Source organism: Rhinopithecus roxellana, chromosome 12 (assembly GCF_007565055.1).
Source record: "Rhinopithecus roxellana isolate Shanxi Qingling chromosome 12, ASM756505v1, whole genome shotgun sequence".
NCBI classification, from domain to species: domain Eukaryota; kingdom Metazoa; phylum Chordata; class Mammalia; order Primates; family Cercopithecidae; genus Rhinopithecus; species Rhinopithecus roxellana.
In genome coordinates, this window is record NC_044560.1 from 17,136,521 (window position 1) to 17,153,251 (window position 16,731).

Here is a 16,731-nt window from a genome sequence, read left to right on the forward strand (position 1 = left end):
GTTCTTTCTTATATCTCTAGATCCCTTCAGTTTTTATATAATTCAGAAATTCCAGCTAAGTCACTGGCACGTCAGATTTTTCTTTAACACCATATGGTAAAACATTGCTCTGTCACTTTTTAAAAATTGTACATATTATATGTTTATGGGGTACAATGTGATTTTTGATATATAAAACACCTTTCACTTTTTTGTGAAAAAAAAGTACATAAAAACACTTAAATTCTATGCTTTTAGCAATTTTGAAATATACAATGCTATATTATTTATGACAGTCACCATTCTGTGCAACAGTGCTCTGTTACCTTGCTCCCGAAGTACCACAGGAAGGTAGGGAGACGTTTGATTTCAGACAACGGCTCCCCATCAGCTACAAACCATAATCATATGAGAAGTGTTTTCAAATTACATGTTTGGGCCAGGTGCAGTGGCTCACTCCTGTAATCCCAGCACTTTGGGAAGCCGAGGCAGGTGGATCACTTGAGATTAGGAGTTTGAGATCAGCCTGGCCAACATGGTAAAACCCCGTCTCTACTAAAAACCAGGCGTTGTGGTGCACGCCTGTAGTCCTAGCTACTCGGGAGGTTGAGCCCTGAGAATCACCTGAACCCGGGAGGCAGAAGTTGTAGTGATTGGAGACGGCGCTACTGCACTGCTGCCTAGGTGACACAGCGAGACTCTGTCTCAAAAATGAAACAAACAAAAATTATACGTTTGTTTCCAAGTGGGGGTTCTAAACCCTTAAGATTCATTCTACCATATTTCTCTTCTCTCCTAGTTAAATAAAACACAAACACCTCATTTTCTATTTGTTATTATAGCCAGGACTAAGCAACATCTTTTTTTTTTTTAAACTTATAAGGAAAATTAAGAGAAATTGCGAATGATAAGTCACATAAACTGGGAGGACAAGTCATTATGTCAGATAGTTTAATGCTGGAGAGATTTCACAGAAATTCTGGAATGAAGATTGTTCTAACTTTAATTCTTCACAATGTTCTCCCTTTTCCATCTACTTTACTTTTCATTCTTCAGTTATTATCTCCCATTATAGCACAGTGGTTATGAGTGTTGATTCTAGAGTCAGACTGTGCAAGTTCATATTCTACTCTGCCAATAACTAGCTCTATGACCTTGGACAAGTCACTGAACTTATCTGTCCCCCCTTTCTACATCCGTCAACGAGAATAAAAATGAAACCTATTTCATAGGGCTGTTATGAGGACTATTAAGTTAATGTTTAGAGCAAAGCTAGAACATAGTAAGCACACTTTAACTGTAACTGTTATTATATTAAAACTTCTTCAAAGCCCAGGCATCATTCCTACATTCATGCACCCTAGAAAGAAACCTGCTTTGTTCTTCTACACTCTAGGGAGAGGTGGAAGACATTGTACCAGAGGCTCTATATATCTGGAAAGATAATGCTGACTAATCAAAGGTAAAAGTAGTTTCTACACAGCAAAATTGCAAAAAGAAATGTTACTTATATAAAAAATACATAGCACCAAAATTTATAAAGTTCTCTTATTATTTCTGAAACTGACTTCTAATATTCAAGCCTAAGGGTTTTCTTAAAAATTGTATATATTTTTTGTTTGGTTAGTTTTTGTTTTGTTTGAGACAGGGTCTCACTCTGTCACCCAGGATGGAGTGCAGTGGCTCCATCATGGCTCACTGCAGCTTTGACCTCCCGGGCTCAAGTGATCTTCCTACTTCATCCTCCCGAGTAGCTGGGACTACAGGCATGTGCCACCATGTCCAGCTAAATTTTGCAATTTTTGTAGAGATAGGGTTTCACCATATTGCCCAGGCTGGTCTCAAACTCCTGGTCTCAAGCAATCCGCCCACCTCAGCATCCCAAAGTGCTGGAATTACAGATGTGAGCCACAGTGTCCAGCTTTAATGGTATATTTTGAATGTTCAAATAATTTTTCCTCATTTGTAATTAATTTTAAACCTAAATCCCCAAATAAGTTTCATTTTTATCTTGTTACTCAAATGTTTATATTTTTGGAATAGAACTTAATGTTTATATTTTTGGAATAGAACTTAAGATGTGATTATGGAAATTGAAGGGTAAGGGCAAGAAATTATATGGAGTAGTTGTGTCAGTTTCCCAAACTGGGTGATTTATTATAATTACCTAATAGTTAATAAAAATACAGACTTCTGGACCCCATCTCACACCTACTTACATAGAATTCCCAGGGGAAGGGCATAAAACTGAACCAAAACTTCACATTTCAGACATCAATAACTAGTTTGACTTCTACATGTACCTGGTCAAGTCTGGGGTTCACTGTTATACCCACTGCTGAAGACTATTTCTAGATCCTGTATCTTAGAAGCTGGTGATATTTCTATGATTCAGTATACATTGGACCAGTTCCTAAAATCCAGTGGTCCTAGAATATTATGTTATAGCAACATCCCCTACGTACTCAAATGAGCATCTAGAGAATAAATAGAAACAACAGCACCAAGACAGTGAATTAACTTGTTAAATATTTAAATTATTATCCTTAGAGAAATGACATACCGCCTCAAAATATAATTATTTTCAAAGTCATATAAACATAAATTTTGCTTTGTATTCATTGTTAATTTTGCTTAACAATGAATACACCATGAAAAAACAATTGTTCTAAAATAAAATGACCAAAAGAACCCAACAACATACAAGTCCATAAAGTGGCATGACAAATACCTCCTTCTCATTCAACAGAATTATTAACGACACAAACAACAGATAATGGATAAACAAAATGCGGAACAGACATACAATGGAATATTATTGAGCCTTAAAAAGAGGAAATTCTGTAACATGCTACAAATGGATAAACCTTAAAGACATCATGATGAATCACAAAAAGACAAATACTGTATGATTCCATTTCTGTGAGGTACTTAGAGTAGTCACAATCATACAGACAGAAAGCGGGCTGGAGATGGGGGAATGAAGAATATTGTTTAGTGAACATGGAATTTCAGTTTGGAAAGATGAATAAAGTTCTAGAGATGAATGGTAGTGATGGTTGCAAGACAAAGTGATTGTACTTAGTGCCACTAAATTGTACACTTAAAATGGTAAATTGTATATTGTGTGTATTTTATCATAGTAAAAAATTGCTGAAGGTAAAAGAAGAGATAATTGCAGGAAGAGATGAAGGTGATGGGTTCTTTCAAACAACTGGAGACGTTAGCCTTAGATAAGAGCAAAGGAATTTCAGAGGAAAGAGAAACAATATCCAAGAGAAGCAGATTAAGTAGGCAGATTTGGTGACAGAGAAGGGAGATGTTCCTAATCTCTTTGAACTAGGGAGCAAGATCCACACCTGAGTGAATGAAAATAGCAGGAAAAGAAGGGAAAGGGGAGAAGGCAGGGGGCAAGGAGGGAGGGAATAAAGGAATTAAGATGATTTTAGAGGTTGGGAAATCAGACATACAAGGAAGGGGGTTTAAGTGCCTGTTTTAGATCTAATCATGAATAGAAACTAAGAATAGTTTGCACAATTTTGTGTTTTTCTCTCACAATGTATGAGTGATTGGGAATAAGTATAGAATAGGTGGATAGTTGGGTTTAATCAGGGTTGTGGTTTTGCTAGGCAAGTATGACAGAAAAAAGTGAGGAAGTTACAAATGTTTGTAAGGAACTAATTACAATAGATCCTATAGTTAAGTTTCTTTTTCTTTCTTTTCTTTTTATTTAAATGAGATAGTGTCTTGCTCTGCCACCAACCCAGGATGGAGTTCAGTGGCGCAGTCTTGACTCACCACAACTTTTGGCCCCTGGGCTCAAGCAATCCTCCTGCCTCAGCCCCGAGTAGCTGGGACTAAAGGTGTGCACCACAATTCCTGGAAATTTTTTTGTGTTTTTTATAGAGATGGGGTCTTGCTAAGTTGCCCAGGCTGGTCTCAAACTACTGAACTCAAGCGATCTGCCCACCTGGACCTCCAAAAGTGGAGCCCCCACAACTGGACAGTTAAGTTTCTTTTTTTTTTTTTTTTTTGAGACAGAGTCTTTCTCTGTCGCACAGGCTGGAGTGCAGTGGCACATTCTTAGCTCACTGTAACCTCCGCCTCATGGGTTCAAGCTATTCTGCCTCAGGCTCCTAAGTAGCTGGGATTATAGGCTTGAGCCACCATGCCCAGCTAATTTTTGTATTTTTAGTAGAGACAAGGTTCCGCTGTGTTGGCCAGGCTGGTCTCGATCTCCTGGCCTCATCGGCCTCCCAAAATGCTGGGATTACAGGTGTGAGCCACTGAGCCTGGTCAAGTTTCTTATAAGGAAGAAACTAAAGTTCTTTTTTAAGGGGTGATGGTGAAAATATGACAGATCATTTACTTGATGGTTTAAGACATCATATGGCTAGCATGGCAGTTCTAGAATAAATGAGCTGGGATGATAGTGTGTGGAGGTAAAAGTGTAGGATTCTTGAAATTAATGTGGTAGAGGTGATGCAGTTACTGGCTCATATGGTTGGTGCACAAACGAAAGAAGATAAGAACTGTGGAAAACTGAAAACCATGGTATGAGGAAGCCAAACTGTGAGGTGCAAACAAGCTGCCTCTTTTCTATAAGAGGAGCGGGGTTAATGACTAAGTCATTTCATAACCATCTGGTAATTAATACCACTTGGACTTTATTTATTTTGCTTATGCTTCCTATTCTGTATACTGTACGTTTGACTGAAGAATATGGTGCTTTTCATCTTTACCATTGAGTCTCCTCTATGTAGTACAGTGCCTAATATACAACATGAGTTTGGTACATATTGTGGAATAAATAACAAATGCATAAGAAAAAAATCAGTGCACATGTTTCAGGAAAAAACTATTTGGAAAAGAAATTTTAATCTTAAATCGAATAGCTTCAAAATGTAACAGCTGATGGTAAGAACCAAAAAGAGGGCGAAGCATGCCCATACACTAATCAGCATATGAAGAAAAAAAAAAAACCTATGAGTAGTTCATTAAAAAGAAAGCAAACTTTACATACCTTATAGTTTGCTCTCCTGATTCCTGCATCTTGGCTTTTTTCACCTGCAAAAATAAACATACAAAGGTATCAATGTACTGATCTATTTTTTAAATCATTTAGCTACTCAAAGAACAGGCTATTAACTATTAACAGGGTAACTGTTTAATTTTGTTTAGTTTGGATTTAATTAACCCTTGTTATATTTTAGAGCTAGAAATGAAGTTTGTTTTTTAAATGGAGTTCTTCTTTTTAATGAAAAAAGTGTTCTTCTGATTTAAAAAAAAAACTGCTTACCAGAATTTTTACTCAAGGTAGACAGAATGTTTACTAGGATAAAGTATCCAAGCTTTGATACAAACTATTTGGTTTTATACTGTAACATGGCAAATTACATTTAAACAAACAGTGAAGATGGCAATCTAAGTATCATCTACTCATTTATTTAACAAAAATGGCTTTATACTTAAGTTAGTTTAGTGTCAAAAATTAATATGAATTATTATCAAGTTACCAGTAATTTAGAAAATACTGTTAACCCTGTATTTTTTTTTTTCATTTTTCACATTTTCTATTTCCTTCTGGGTAGAAGTCACTTCCATTGAAACAGTGTAAGAATCCACAAATGAAAGATCAATGGTTAATACTAATGGATTTTTCTGTTTTCATGTTACAGAGAATCTGATTTTAGAGCTCTCTGGTTAGAATGGGCTGTAGTAGAAACATGTTTAATATGCTTAGCCATTCAAACCACAAATATTTAAAAGTATTTCAAGCTAATAGAAGAAGGCAGAAACTCTCCTAGATAATCTGAAGCAAACGTATCAGGTGGAATCATAGATATTTAATATTACATTGAATATTTCAGACAAGATAAATAATAAATGCAAGCTCCATAAAATTTCTCATGGCCATATACTCCTCATGAGAATACACAACCATGAAATAAATAAAACCAAACATTCTTGGTTCCTTGCTTATGGCATGTGAAAATGTGTTCCATTCAATGTTCTCTTAATTTTCATAGGTACCAAAAAGGAGAAAATAAAGAAACAAAGGCAATTTAAAAAAACATTTCTAAATTTAAAACAAAAATTACATTAAAGCATTTGAAGCAAAACCAAAAAACAAAACCTTGAGGTGGGTAAATCCTGATTAAGCATGACATTAAATCCAAAAGCCATAAAAGAGAAAATAGATATGATTACACAAAAATCTTAAACTTCTATATGATAAAAGACACCATAAAACAACCAGGAGGTTGACGGATTCCAGGATAGTATGCAGACTGTGACAAAAAAATCAAACTGTAGGTCGGGCGCGGTGGCTTACGCCTGTAATCCCAGCACTTTGGGAGGCTGAGACGGGCGGATCGCGAGGTCAGGAGATCGAGACCATCCTGGCTAACACGGTGAAACCCCGTCTCTACTAAAAATACAAAAAATTAGCCGGGTGCAATGGCGGGCGCCTGTAGTCCCAGCTACACGGGAGGCTGAGGCAGGAGAATGGCATGAACCCGGGAGACGGAGCTAGCAGTGAGTCGAGATTGCACCACTGCACTCCAGCCTGGGTCACAGAGCGAGACTCCATCTCAAAAAAAAAAAAAAATCTAACTGTATTACCAATGTATATGACAATCTCACTGAAAGAGGGGAGGGAAATATGTTCTGACCTAGATAATATAGGAAAATAGTGTTTTGCCTGGAAACTATAAGGCTAAAGACAAGAAAAATTCAACTATCTAGTTTATCTGCCTGCCATAATTTCACAAATGACAAAATATAGCCTCTTTTTGTAAAATATTCTGCCCTTCCTACCTAAAGATGATAGTAGCTACATATGGTCAGATAATAATGTACTCTTCCAATAGTGGAGATGAATTTATGCTTAGCTCATCTAAAGACTCTTTGCTATCAAAGAAATGTAATTATGAGCTGGTTGGCTGAGTAACTGAAACAGTCTATACTCTTCAAACAGTAATTTAAACAGAGGAAATTAGAGCACTGAGGAGTCTAATTTATCATAGTCTTCATTTATTAGAGGTACAGAGCAACAAATTTAGCTTATCACCTCCAAAAGAAAAAAGGAAAAAAATAAAAAAGGTCCTGGAGCAACATTTTTAAATTTACTTATTATTATTATTATTTTATTTTATTTTGAGACAAGGTCTCATTCTGTCACCCATGCTGGAGTGCCATGGCATAATCTCGGCTCACTGCAACCTCTGCCTCCTGGGTTCAAGCAGTTCTTGTGCCTCAGCCTCTCGAGTAGCAGGGACCACAGGTGCACACCACCATGCCCAGCTAATTTTGCTAACTTTTCTATTTTTAGTAGAGACGGGTTTTCGCCATGTTGGCCAGGATGGTTTTGAACTCCCGGCCTCAAGTGATCCGCCCACCTTGGTCTCCCAAAGTGCTCGGATTATAGGCATGAGCCACTGCGCCTGGCCAAAAATGTATTTACTTTCAAGGAAGAACTATGCTTCTTTACACCCCTTCACTTTTAATTTTTTTCAGTGCCAACCCAGTGCAGAGTACATATTCATAAATAGAAAGGGAGAAAATGTATCTAAAGTCGTATCTACCAAGCAGAAAAGTCTGGAGAAGGAAAAGGTGTTACAACTTTTTTTTTTTTTTTTTTAACCTCATATGGCCCATTGTTTGTCTTGATTTGAGCAATTATGTCCCCCTCTAAGGCAGGGATAGGAAGCATGTACTAACCAGGCAGTACAGGCAAGTAAATTTACTAAAGACAGACAGATTTTACTCAATTATAGAAGTGTGGGTTCAAACAACACAAGCCAGAAACTGACAGAAAATGATTCCTAGTTCTTAAGAGAAATAGCAAAGATTGAGCAACAATTTTCTGGAGAGTTTACAGAGTAACAGAGTACTTGCAATAATGAATACTGAAAACTACACAGCAAAGTAAGCAAAGATTCAAGTAGCAACCGGTCCTATAGGCAACAATTTTCATTAACAAAACCAGTATAGATCATACAGGCAACTGGTATCCAAGGAATTAGGGCCATATCAGGACAGTAGTAGGAGGACAGTAATACAAGCTGCCAGTGAGTAAGAAAGCAATAAAGCTGAAAAAGCTCTGGTAGGGTTAAAAGTGAAAAAATCTGAATCTCTTTTTATATGACATGATTTTGTATACAGAAATCCTAACGAATCCATTAAGAAACCACTAGAACTGATAAACAAGTTCAGCAAGGCAGCAAAATACAAGACAAACATACAAAAATCAATTATATTTCTATATAACTTGCAATGAACAATTCAAAAATGAAAAAGAAAATCCATTCACAATAGCATCAAAAGGAATAAAATACGTAGGAATATGGCCGGGTCTAGAGGCTCACACTTGTAATCCCAGCACTTTGGGAGGTCGAGGCAGGTGGATGACCTGAGGTCGGGAGTCCAAGACCAGGCTGGCCAACATGGTGAAACACTGTCTCTACTAAAAATACAAAAATTAGCTGAGTGTGGTGCTGCACACCTGCAATCGCAGCTACTCAGGAGGCTGAGGCAGGAGAATTGCCTGAACCTGGAAGGTAGAGGTTGCAGTGAGCTGAGATTGAGCCACCGCACTCCAGCCTGGGTGACAAGGCGAGACTTCGTCTTAAAAAAAAAAAAACACTTAGGAATAAACCTAATAGAAGAAAAAGTACATGTTAAAAGAAATTTAAGAATTAAATAAATGCCAATCATCCCACATCCAGGGACAGAAGAATTCATCTTGTAAAGATGGTAATACTCCCCAAATTGGTCTACAGTCAATCCAATCAAAATCCCAGCTGGCTGCATTCAAGAAATTCACAGACTGATCCTAAATTTCATATGGAAATGAAAGTGACCCAGAATAGCTAAAACAATCTTGAAAAAAAAAAAAAAAAGAACAAAGTTAAAGGACTCACATTTTTCCATTTCTTTTTCCTTTTTATTTTTCAAGACAAGAGTCTCACTCTGTCACCCAGGCTGGAGTGCAGTGGCGGGATCTTGGCTCACTGCAACCTCCGCCTCCTGGGTTCAAGCATTTCTCATGCCTTGGCCTCCCAAGTAGCTGAGACCACAGGTGCGTGCCACCATGTCTGGCTAATTTTTTTGTACGTTTAATGGAGATGGGGTTTCACCATGTTGGCCAGGCAGGTCTCAGACCTCAGGTGATCCGCCCACGTTGGCCTCCCAAATTGCTGGGATTACAGGCGTGAGCCAGTGTGCCCGGCCCCATTTTTCAATTTCAAAACTTACTATAAAGCTAGAGTAATCAAGACGGTGTGGTACTGGCATTAGGATGGATATATGGATCACTAGAACAGAATTAAGAGTCCTGAAATAGACCTCTACATTTATTGGGTCAACTGATTTTCAACAAGGGTATCACATTTACAGTCAAATTATTTTCAACAAAAGTGCCACGACAATTCAACAAATAAAGTTGAACTTGTACCTCAAGCCACAAGCAAAAATAAACTCAAAATGGATCAAAGCACTAAATGTAAAAGCTAAAGCAATAAAATTCTTAGGAGAATATGGATGCTCTCATCACTTGTAAAAATATAGGCTGGAGGCAGTGGCTCACACCTGTAATCCCAACACTTTGGGGGACTGAGGCAGGTGGATCATGAGGTCAGGAGTTCAAGACCAGACTGGCCAAGAGGGTGAAACCCCGTCTCTACTAAAAATACAAAAATTAGCCAGGTGTGATGGCGGGCGCCTGTGATCCCAGCTACTCGGGAGGCTGAGGTAGGTAACTGCTTGAACCTGGGAGGTGGAGGTTGCAGTGAGCTGAGATTACAACACTGCACTCCAGCCTGGGCGACAGAGTGAGACTCCATCTCAAAAAAAAAATATATATATATATATATACACACACACACACACACACACACACATACACACACATATATATACACAAATAAAAATCTTCACGACCTGGATTAAACAATTTCTTAGATATGATAAACAAAAGAAAAAATAAAAATGATTTCATTAGAATGAAAAACTTTTATGCTTCAGCTGGGCATGGTGGCTCACACACTTTGGGAGGCAGAGGTAGACAGATCACTTGAGTCCAGGAGTTCGAGACCAGCTTGGGAAACACAGTAAAAACCCCATCTCCACAAAAAGTACAAAAAAATTAGCTAGGTTTGGCAGCATGCACTTGTAGTCTCAGCTACCCAGGAGGCTGAGGTGGAAGGATCACTTGAGCCTGGGAGGTCAAGGCTACAGTGAGCCATGATTGCGCTACTGCACTCCTGCCTGGGCGACAGAGTGAGACTCTGTCTTAAACAAAAAAACCTTTTACACTTCAAAGAACAGTATCAAGAAAATGATAACCCACAGAATGGAAGAAAAATTTTGCAGATCATATGTCTCATAAGGGACTAGAATATATAAGGGACCAGAATACATAAAGAAGATAACTCAATTTAGAAATAGGCAAAAGATCTGAATAGACATTTCTTCAAAGATGTACAAACGACCAATAAGCATATGAAAAGGTGCTCAACATTATTAGTCATAAGAGAAATGCAAATCAAAACTACACTGAGATGCTACTTCCACCCAGATGACTACAACAAAAAAGCTGAACAGTAACAAGTGTTGACAAGGACGTGCAGAAACTGGAACTCTCACTACACTGCTGGTGGAAATGTAAAATAGTGCAGCTGCTTTGAAAAACAATCTTGCAGTTCCTCAAAAGGTCAAAGAGTTATCATATGACTCGGCAATTCCACTCCTCACTATATAAATGTCCCCACAAAACTTTTATATGAATGTTCATAACAGCAAAAAAGTAGAAACAACCCCAGTGTCTATCAACTGATTAACAGATCAATAAAATGTAGTATGTAATGAAATACGGGGCAATAAAAGGGAATTAAGTACTGATACACGTTGTAACATGGATGAACTTTAAAAACATTACATTAAGTAAAACAAACCAGTCACAAAGGACCATGGTTTGTATAACTCCAATTTTTTGTTTGTTTTGTTTTGGAGACAGGGTTTCACTCTGTCGCCCAGGCTGGAGTGCACTGTCTTGATTTCGGCTCACTGCAGTCTCAACCTCCCCGGCTCAAGCGATCCTTCCACCTCACCCTCCTGAGTAGCTCTCCTGAGTAGCTGGGACTACAGGCATGCACCACAACACCTGGCTAATTTTTCTGTATTGTTTTTGGACAGATGGGGTTTCACCATGTTGTCTAGGCTGGTCTCAAATTCCTGAGTTCAACGGATCCACTTGCTTCAGCCTCCCAAAGAGCTGGGATTACAAGTGTGAGCCACCATGCCTGACTTGTAGAATTCAATTTATATGAAATATCTACACATTGGTAAATCTATAGACACAAAGTAAAGTAATGGTTGCCTACAGCTGTGGAAGATAAACTGGGGGATGACTGCTAATGGGTATGGAGTTTCTTTTTGGAGTGAGGAAAATGTTCTGCCTGGGCATGGTGGCTCACCTCTATAATCTCAGCACTTTTGGAAAGCCAAGGTCGGAGGATCACTTAAGGTCAGGAGTCTGAGACCAGCTGGGCAACAGAGCAAGACCCCATCTCGACAAAAAATTTAAAAAACAGTTGGGTGTGGTGGCTCACACCTATAATCCTAGGTACTCAGGAGGCTGAGATGGGAGGATTGTTTGAGCCCAGGAGTTCAAGGATGCAGTGAGCCACGATTGTGCCACTGTACTACAGTCTGGGTGACAAAATAAGACCCTGTCTCAAAAAAAAAAAAAAAAAGAAAAAAAGAAAAAAGAAAGAAAAAAGGAAGATGCCCTAAAATTTATTCTGGTAATGGTTACAAAACTATTTTGGAATAGACTAAAAACTACTGCACTGTATACGCTAAAAGGGTGAATTGTAGGATATGTAAATTACATATCAATAAAGCTGGTATCTTAAAAAATGACGTAATCCTATGGGCATATAATGGCTAATGATAACACAAAGAAAGAAGCACTGGCAAATTCATAAATCAGAGTTCTATTTTTGCTTCTGCTACAATGTATAATCACACTTTAAATATAACACAGCAAGGAAACAAAAAACCCAGTATACAAACTCAGAATATACAGGCTCCAGGCTAAGTTCTGACAGTTAATTCACTGCATGTCTTCTCTGTATCTGTTTCTTCATCTGTAAAAAAAAGATACAACTACCTACTTCACAGGGCTCATGTTCCAACAGCAGGAAACAGCATGACTAACAGTACAAGGATGCTGGTTGAATAAAACTTAAGGATGTGTACTGTTAACATAATATGTAAAGATGAAATTTAAAGAGGAAAAGAGTGAGCTGCTTATGAAAAACAAAGTGCTATGTAATTGTTAAATTTTAGTGTTATTACCATAGACAGCAAGAACAAAGTTGAATCCCAGAAATTTCAAGACAGGCTTAAGAAATAGGACTCTCTAGTTAAGAAAATTGTATTAAGCATCTCAAATGTCATTCTGAAATTACTCTGTGATGACTTACAAGTAATGACTCTGAAGGTTTAAACAAGAGGCAAAAGTATACTAGTGCTAGGTAAGTTGTAATCTTGGCAATAATAAATACAATGGTCGGGTAAGTCTTCATGGAGAGTATAAAAAGGATGTTTATGTCAAGATTTATCCAACACTGTTCAGCAAAGAGAAGGACATTGTTCTGTTTACTAAAAAGTTATATTCCATATCCTAGGGGGTAAAGGATTTGATCACAACCTAGATGAAATTTCACACAAAAAACAATTTAATACTATTTTCATTGACCGTGCTTACTAATAGCTATCTAATTATTAATTTGACTTCAAGAACTTAACATAAGGAAAGCAGGACCTAGAGAGGGACGTAAGCATTCCAAATTATTAGAGAGGTAAATATTTACAGCAGCGACAACTTCCTATTCTACCACTGCATGTCAGGTGTGACTTGTGATGGAGGCAAAAAATCTTTTTGTCTTCTCTATCAAGAAGAGTAATCTACAAACTGTAAATGATAGCATACCTAAATTTTTCAAAAAGAGTTTATTCCCATATTTATAAGCAAGCACCTCAATTATTTTAAATAAGTTCGAACCCTCCAGACTCATAGAAGCTTTATCCCATAGACCTGTAACTTACCAACATGATTGCTAAACCAGTGTTTACCATCTCTGAAAAATCACAGAGAATTAGAGAGGTGCTTGAAACAGGGTTTGAGTCCAGGAGTTCAAGACCAGCCTGGGCAACAGGGCAAAACCCCGTGTCTACTAAAAATACAAAAAAATTTGTTGGGTGTGCTGGTAGTCCCCGCTACTTGGGAGGCTGAGGTGGGAGGATTGCTTCAGCCTGGGAGGCAGAGGCTGCATTGAGCCAAGATGGCACCACTGCACTCCAGTCTGGGCGACAGTCTGTCTCAAACAAAACAAAACAAAACGAAATGTTTCACTACTTGGTTTGTTTGTTTTAATTTAAAGGTGATGGCAGAGAGGAATTAGGTGCTGGAAACTATAAACTAGTGCTAATTCAATGCTGATTTGATGACAGTGTTCTAAAACAGATTATTGAACAGACCTCTGTAGACACCTAGAAAGGATATGACAATCACCTGGAGCTATTTTTTCTAAGAACACTCAACATTTTTATTGATAGCTTAAAGATTTAGGCTATAAATAGGTAAAGTATATGACAGAAAGCTGGAAAGAATAAGATTTTTAATTAAGGTATCAAAGGGTGATAATGTTACTTCTTCAGGGACTCTCAGTGTGTAAACTGTAGCATGAAGTATTTCTTATTCTCAATCCACTGCTGTTCTTTATATATACTCTATTCTCCAAGTAGAGGCTGTACAATAATCAGTCAAAAGGATCCCTTCATCTGTGGATGAGATTCTTGCATTTTTGGAAGGTGATTTATAGTAATATAACACAGTTATTTACAATTCAGTTGAGGATTGATAAGCAATAAAGGGAAAGTGAAAGAATCTGAAGTCAAAATTTACTGCATTGTGAGCTATCTAAACAAAATCTTTTTTTTTTGTTTTTTTTTTTGAGATGGAGCCTCACTCACTCTGTTGTCCAGGCTGGAGTGCACTGGCACAATCTCGGCTCACTATAACCTCCATCTCCTGGGTTCAAGCAATTCTCCTGCCTCAGCTTCCCAAATAGCTGGGATTACAGGCATGCGCCACCACACCTGGCTAATTTTTGTATTTTTAGTAGAGATGGGGTCTCCCCATGTTGGCCAGGCTGGTCTCAAATTCCTGGCCTCAAGTGATCCACCCACCTCCGCCACCCAAAGTGCTGGGATTACAGGCATGAGTCACTGTGCCCAGCCGATCTGAACAAAATCTTGAGGTAGAGCAAGCAATTAGTGGAGAAATAAGAGAAGGGATAATTCAATAAGGAAAAGTCAAGAAGAGACAATGGGATTAAAATAACTTCAATCATAATGACCATCAGTAACATCTCCAGGGTTAAAAATACTGGCTTTATTTATCATCAACTTGGGATGGGACCATTCTTTCCACTCATATTTTACATCTCCACTACAGCCTGTGAAAAGTTGTTTTTTTACCTCAAAGTGTGTCATTACTCTTTCTGTTCTATTTTAAACATTAATAAGTGTCGTGTTTTTAGATTCTGTATTTGTCTGTTTGACGTCCATTAATCACAGAGCCAAACTCAAGACCAAAGTTGTATTCTATCTCCCCTGAGATCTGGTGCCCATACTCTGAACCACCTCCTTTATCTAACTCACACACTAAGCCCCTATTTTTCCTGCCCTAAATCATAAATCAATCCAGGATAAAGTACCACCAGATAACCAGGGACAGCCCATAGGCCACAAAGCCTGACAAAATTATTCAAACAGTCAACCCTAAGCTGTTTACCCTGCCTACCTTGCTTTTCCTGTGGAAACCTCAATAAGTCTGTGGCCCGTGCATTCCTCTCACTTTTTTCTGCCTCCTGACCAACAGTGGTACTTCCCCCATGTGGCATGCTATGCCTCTTGTTTCAAGGGGAACTATGAGTAAACACTCAACTTTTCTTTCAATGGCACTGACCTCTCCATGTCGTCACTCAATCACCTTTTTATATTAAGATCTGGGCACAAATCAATAAGGAAATAATGCCCTGTGACAACCATTTATAGTCAGCAGAAATTTTGGTTTTAAAGTGCTTCAATTTCTTACCTTTCTCTGAAGTAATAATCAGGTTTTGCACATCATGTTACAGAAGTTCAACAGAATTACAAGGAAATGAGGGCAGAAGAGATAGATGATTGTCAGCAGGTCAGCCTCACAATTCTCATTACCTTAAATAGGTAAGGAGTAACTAACAATATCCGTATTTCAACAGTATGTCAACACTTACATAAGTCTTTTGAAAATATGACTAGACCTTTGTCTTACCACATTCAAAACGCAATGGCATAATTTCCCCTGGTACATTTAGTATCTACAGTTCAGCTATCTGTTCCAAAAGTGTAAATCCTAAACACACTGCTCAAGATAATTTTTAACCCTACCATTTCCCTGATAATTAAAGTCCCACCAGGAATAGGGGATCACATCTCAAATGTTTCAAAAGGCCTTTTTACCAGTTGCTAATGCCTTCCTAGTTTTATACTTACCTCAACTGAGGGGGCTAAAATAATAATGACAAAGCAATCATCAATATGCATTTCTCAATATAAAGAAAAATATTAAAAATATATTAAAGGACTTCATCATTTAAATGGGAGCTAATACACCTAAAGAATACAACTAGAACATGAAAAACATATCCTATTATTTGCTTTCAAAATTCGAATTTTTCTAGGTTAAATTTTCATAAAGTAAACATGTACCATGCTGTATCCTCTCTTAATATGAAATGCAAGAGGCTCACTCAGGATAGCAAATTGAATCAGTATTTACCAAACTTCAGAAAAAGAAACTGAAGACAAAAGGAAAAGACCCTCTAGCATAAAAGTTATCTTAAAAGAATGACACTATTGCTTTTGTTTTTTAAATATTAAGGGCCAAAAACCAAAAAGAAGATAAACCCATATCATCTGGGGACATTTAAAATTATTTTATTATGTTAAATATTTAAAAGAAATTAAGAATTCAATATAGTCTCTATGGTTTTATCTGTTTTCAAGAATTAGCTAGTGGTCAAATTATGCCTTCCTCACCACTACTACTTTTTAAAAAATTAACTCTCTTAGGGAAATTTAGGTAAAAACAAAACTAAATTTTCTGGTAGAAATGGTGATATACTGTCAGATCAGTAAAGAGATGTCTTATTTTCTAAAAACTGTAACACTAGCCACTTATTTTTTTAAACGACATTTCTAAATACAATATTCATTTTGTAATGCTAAATTTTCCTGAGACTCCTTAGAATTAAGTTGGAAAAATACAACATTGTTTTCTTGAAAGGAAACAATTAAGGAATCTTTTCCCTTTTTTTATTTCTAATTTGGAATCTATAACTGAATAATAATTAAAATACCTTAAGATTAGCTCTTCCATAATCAACTTTAAACTGTTAAAGGAAATACTTACTGGTTGCTCTGGTAAATCTTGCTCTTCTTCCATGAGGACCAATATTTCTTTATTATGCTTACGTGACTGGATTACAAGTCTCTCTCAGCAGTTTTCACAATCTGTTTTTAAAAAGGAGGATTCAAAGCTTTATATACTCTTAAAGTATTACTATTGAGGCCATCAGATAATAATTTTTTAGTATTTTGCTACCCCAAGCTTTCTACGTGAGCTCCAATCACAAA

The 16,731-nt window shown here is 37.4% G+C and overlaps 1 protein-coding gene across 5 annotated transcripts in view; it reads right to left on the reverse strand.

The window, feature by feature from the left end:
• Window positions 1-16,731, reverse strand: part of EYA3 (EYA transcriptional coactivator and phosphatase 3) — a 123,485-nt gene that overhangs the window by 74,579 nt on the left and 32,175 nt on the right. For 4 of the 5 annotated variants that reach the window (XM_010380357.2, XM_010380361.2, XM_010380356.2 and 1 more), the window contains exons 2-3: window positions 16,508-16,608; window positions 5,003-5,046 (exon numbers count right to left, since the gene is read on the reverse strand). In XM_010380357.2, coding sequence (XP_010378659.1) covers window positions 5,003-5,046; window positions 16,508-16,540 — 77 coding nt within the window. In that variant the 5' untranslated portion in view covers window positions 16,541-16,608. The remainder of the gene's footprint in view (window positions 1-5,002; window positions 5,047-16,507; window positions 16,609-16,731) is intronic. The other variant, XM_010380359.2, reaches the window with a different exon arrangement.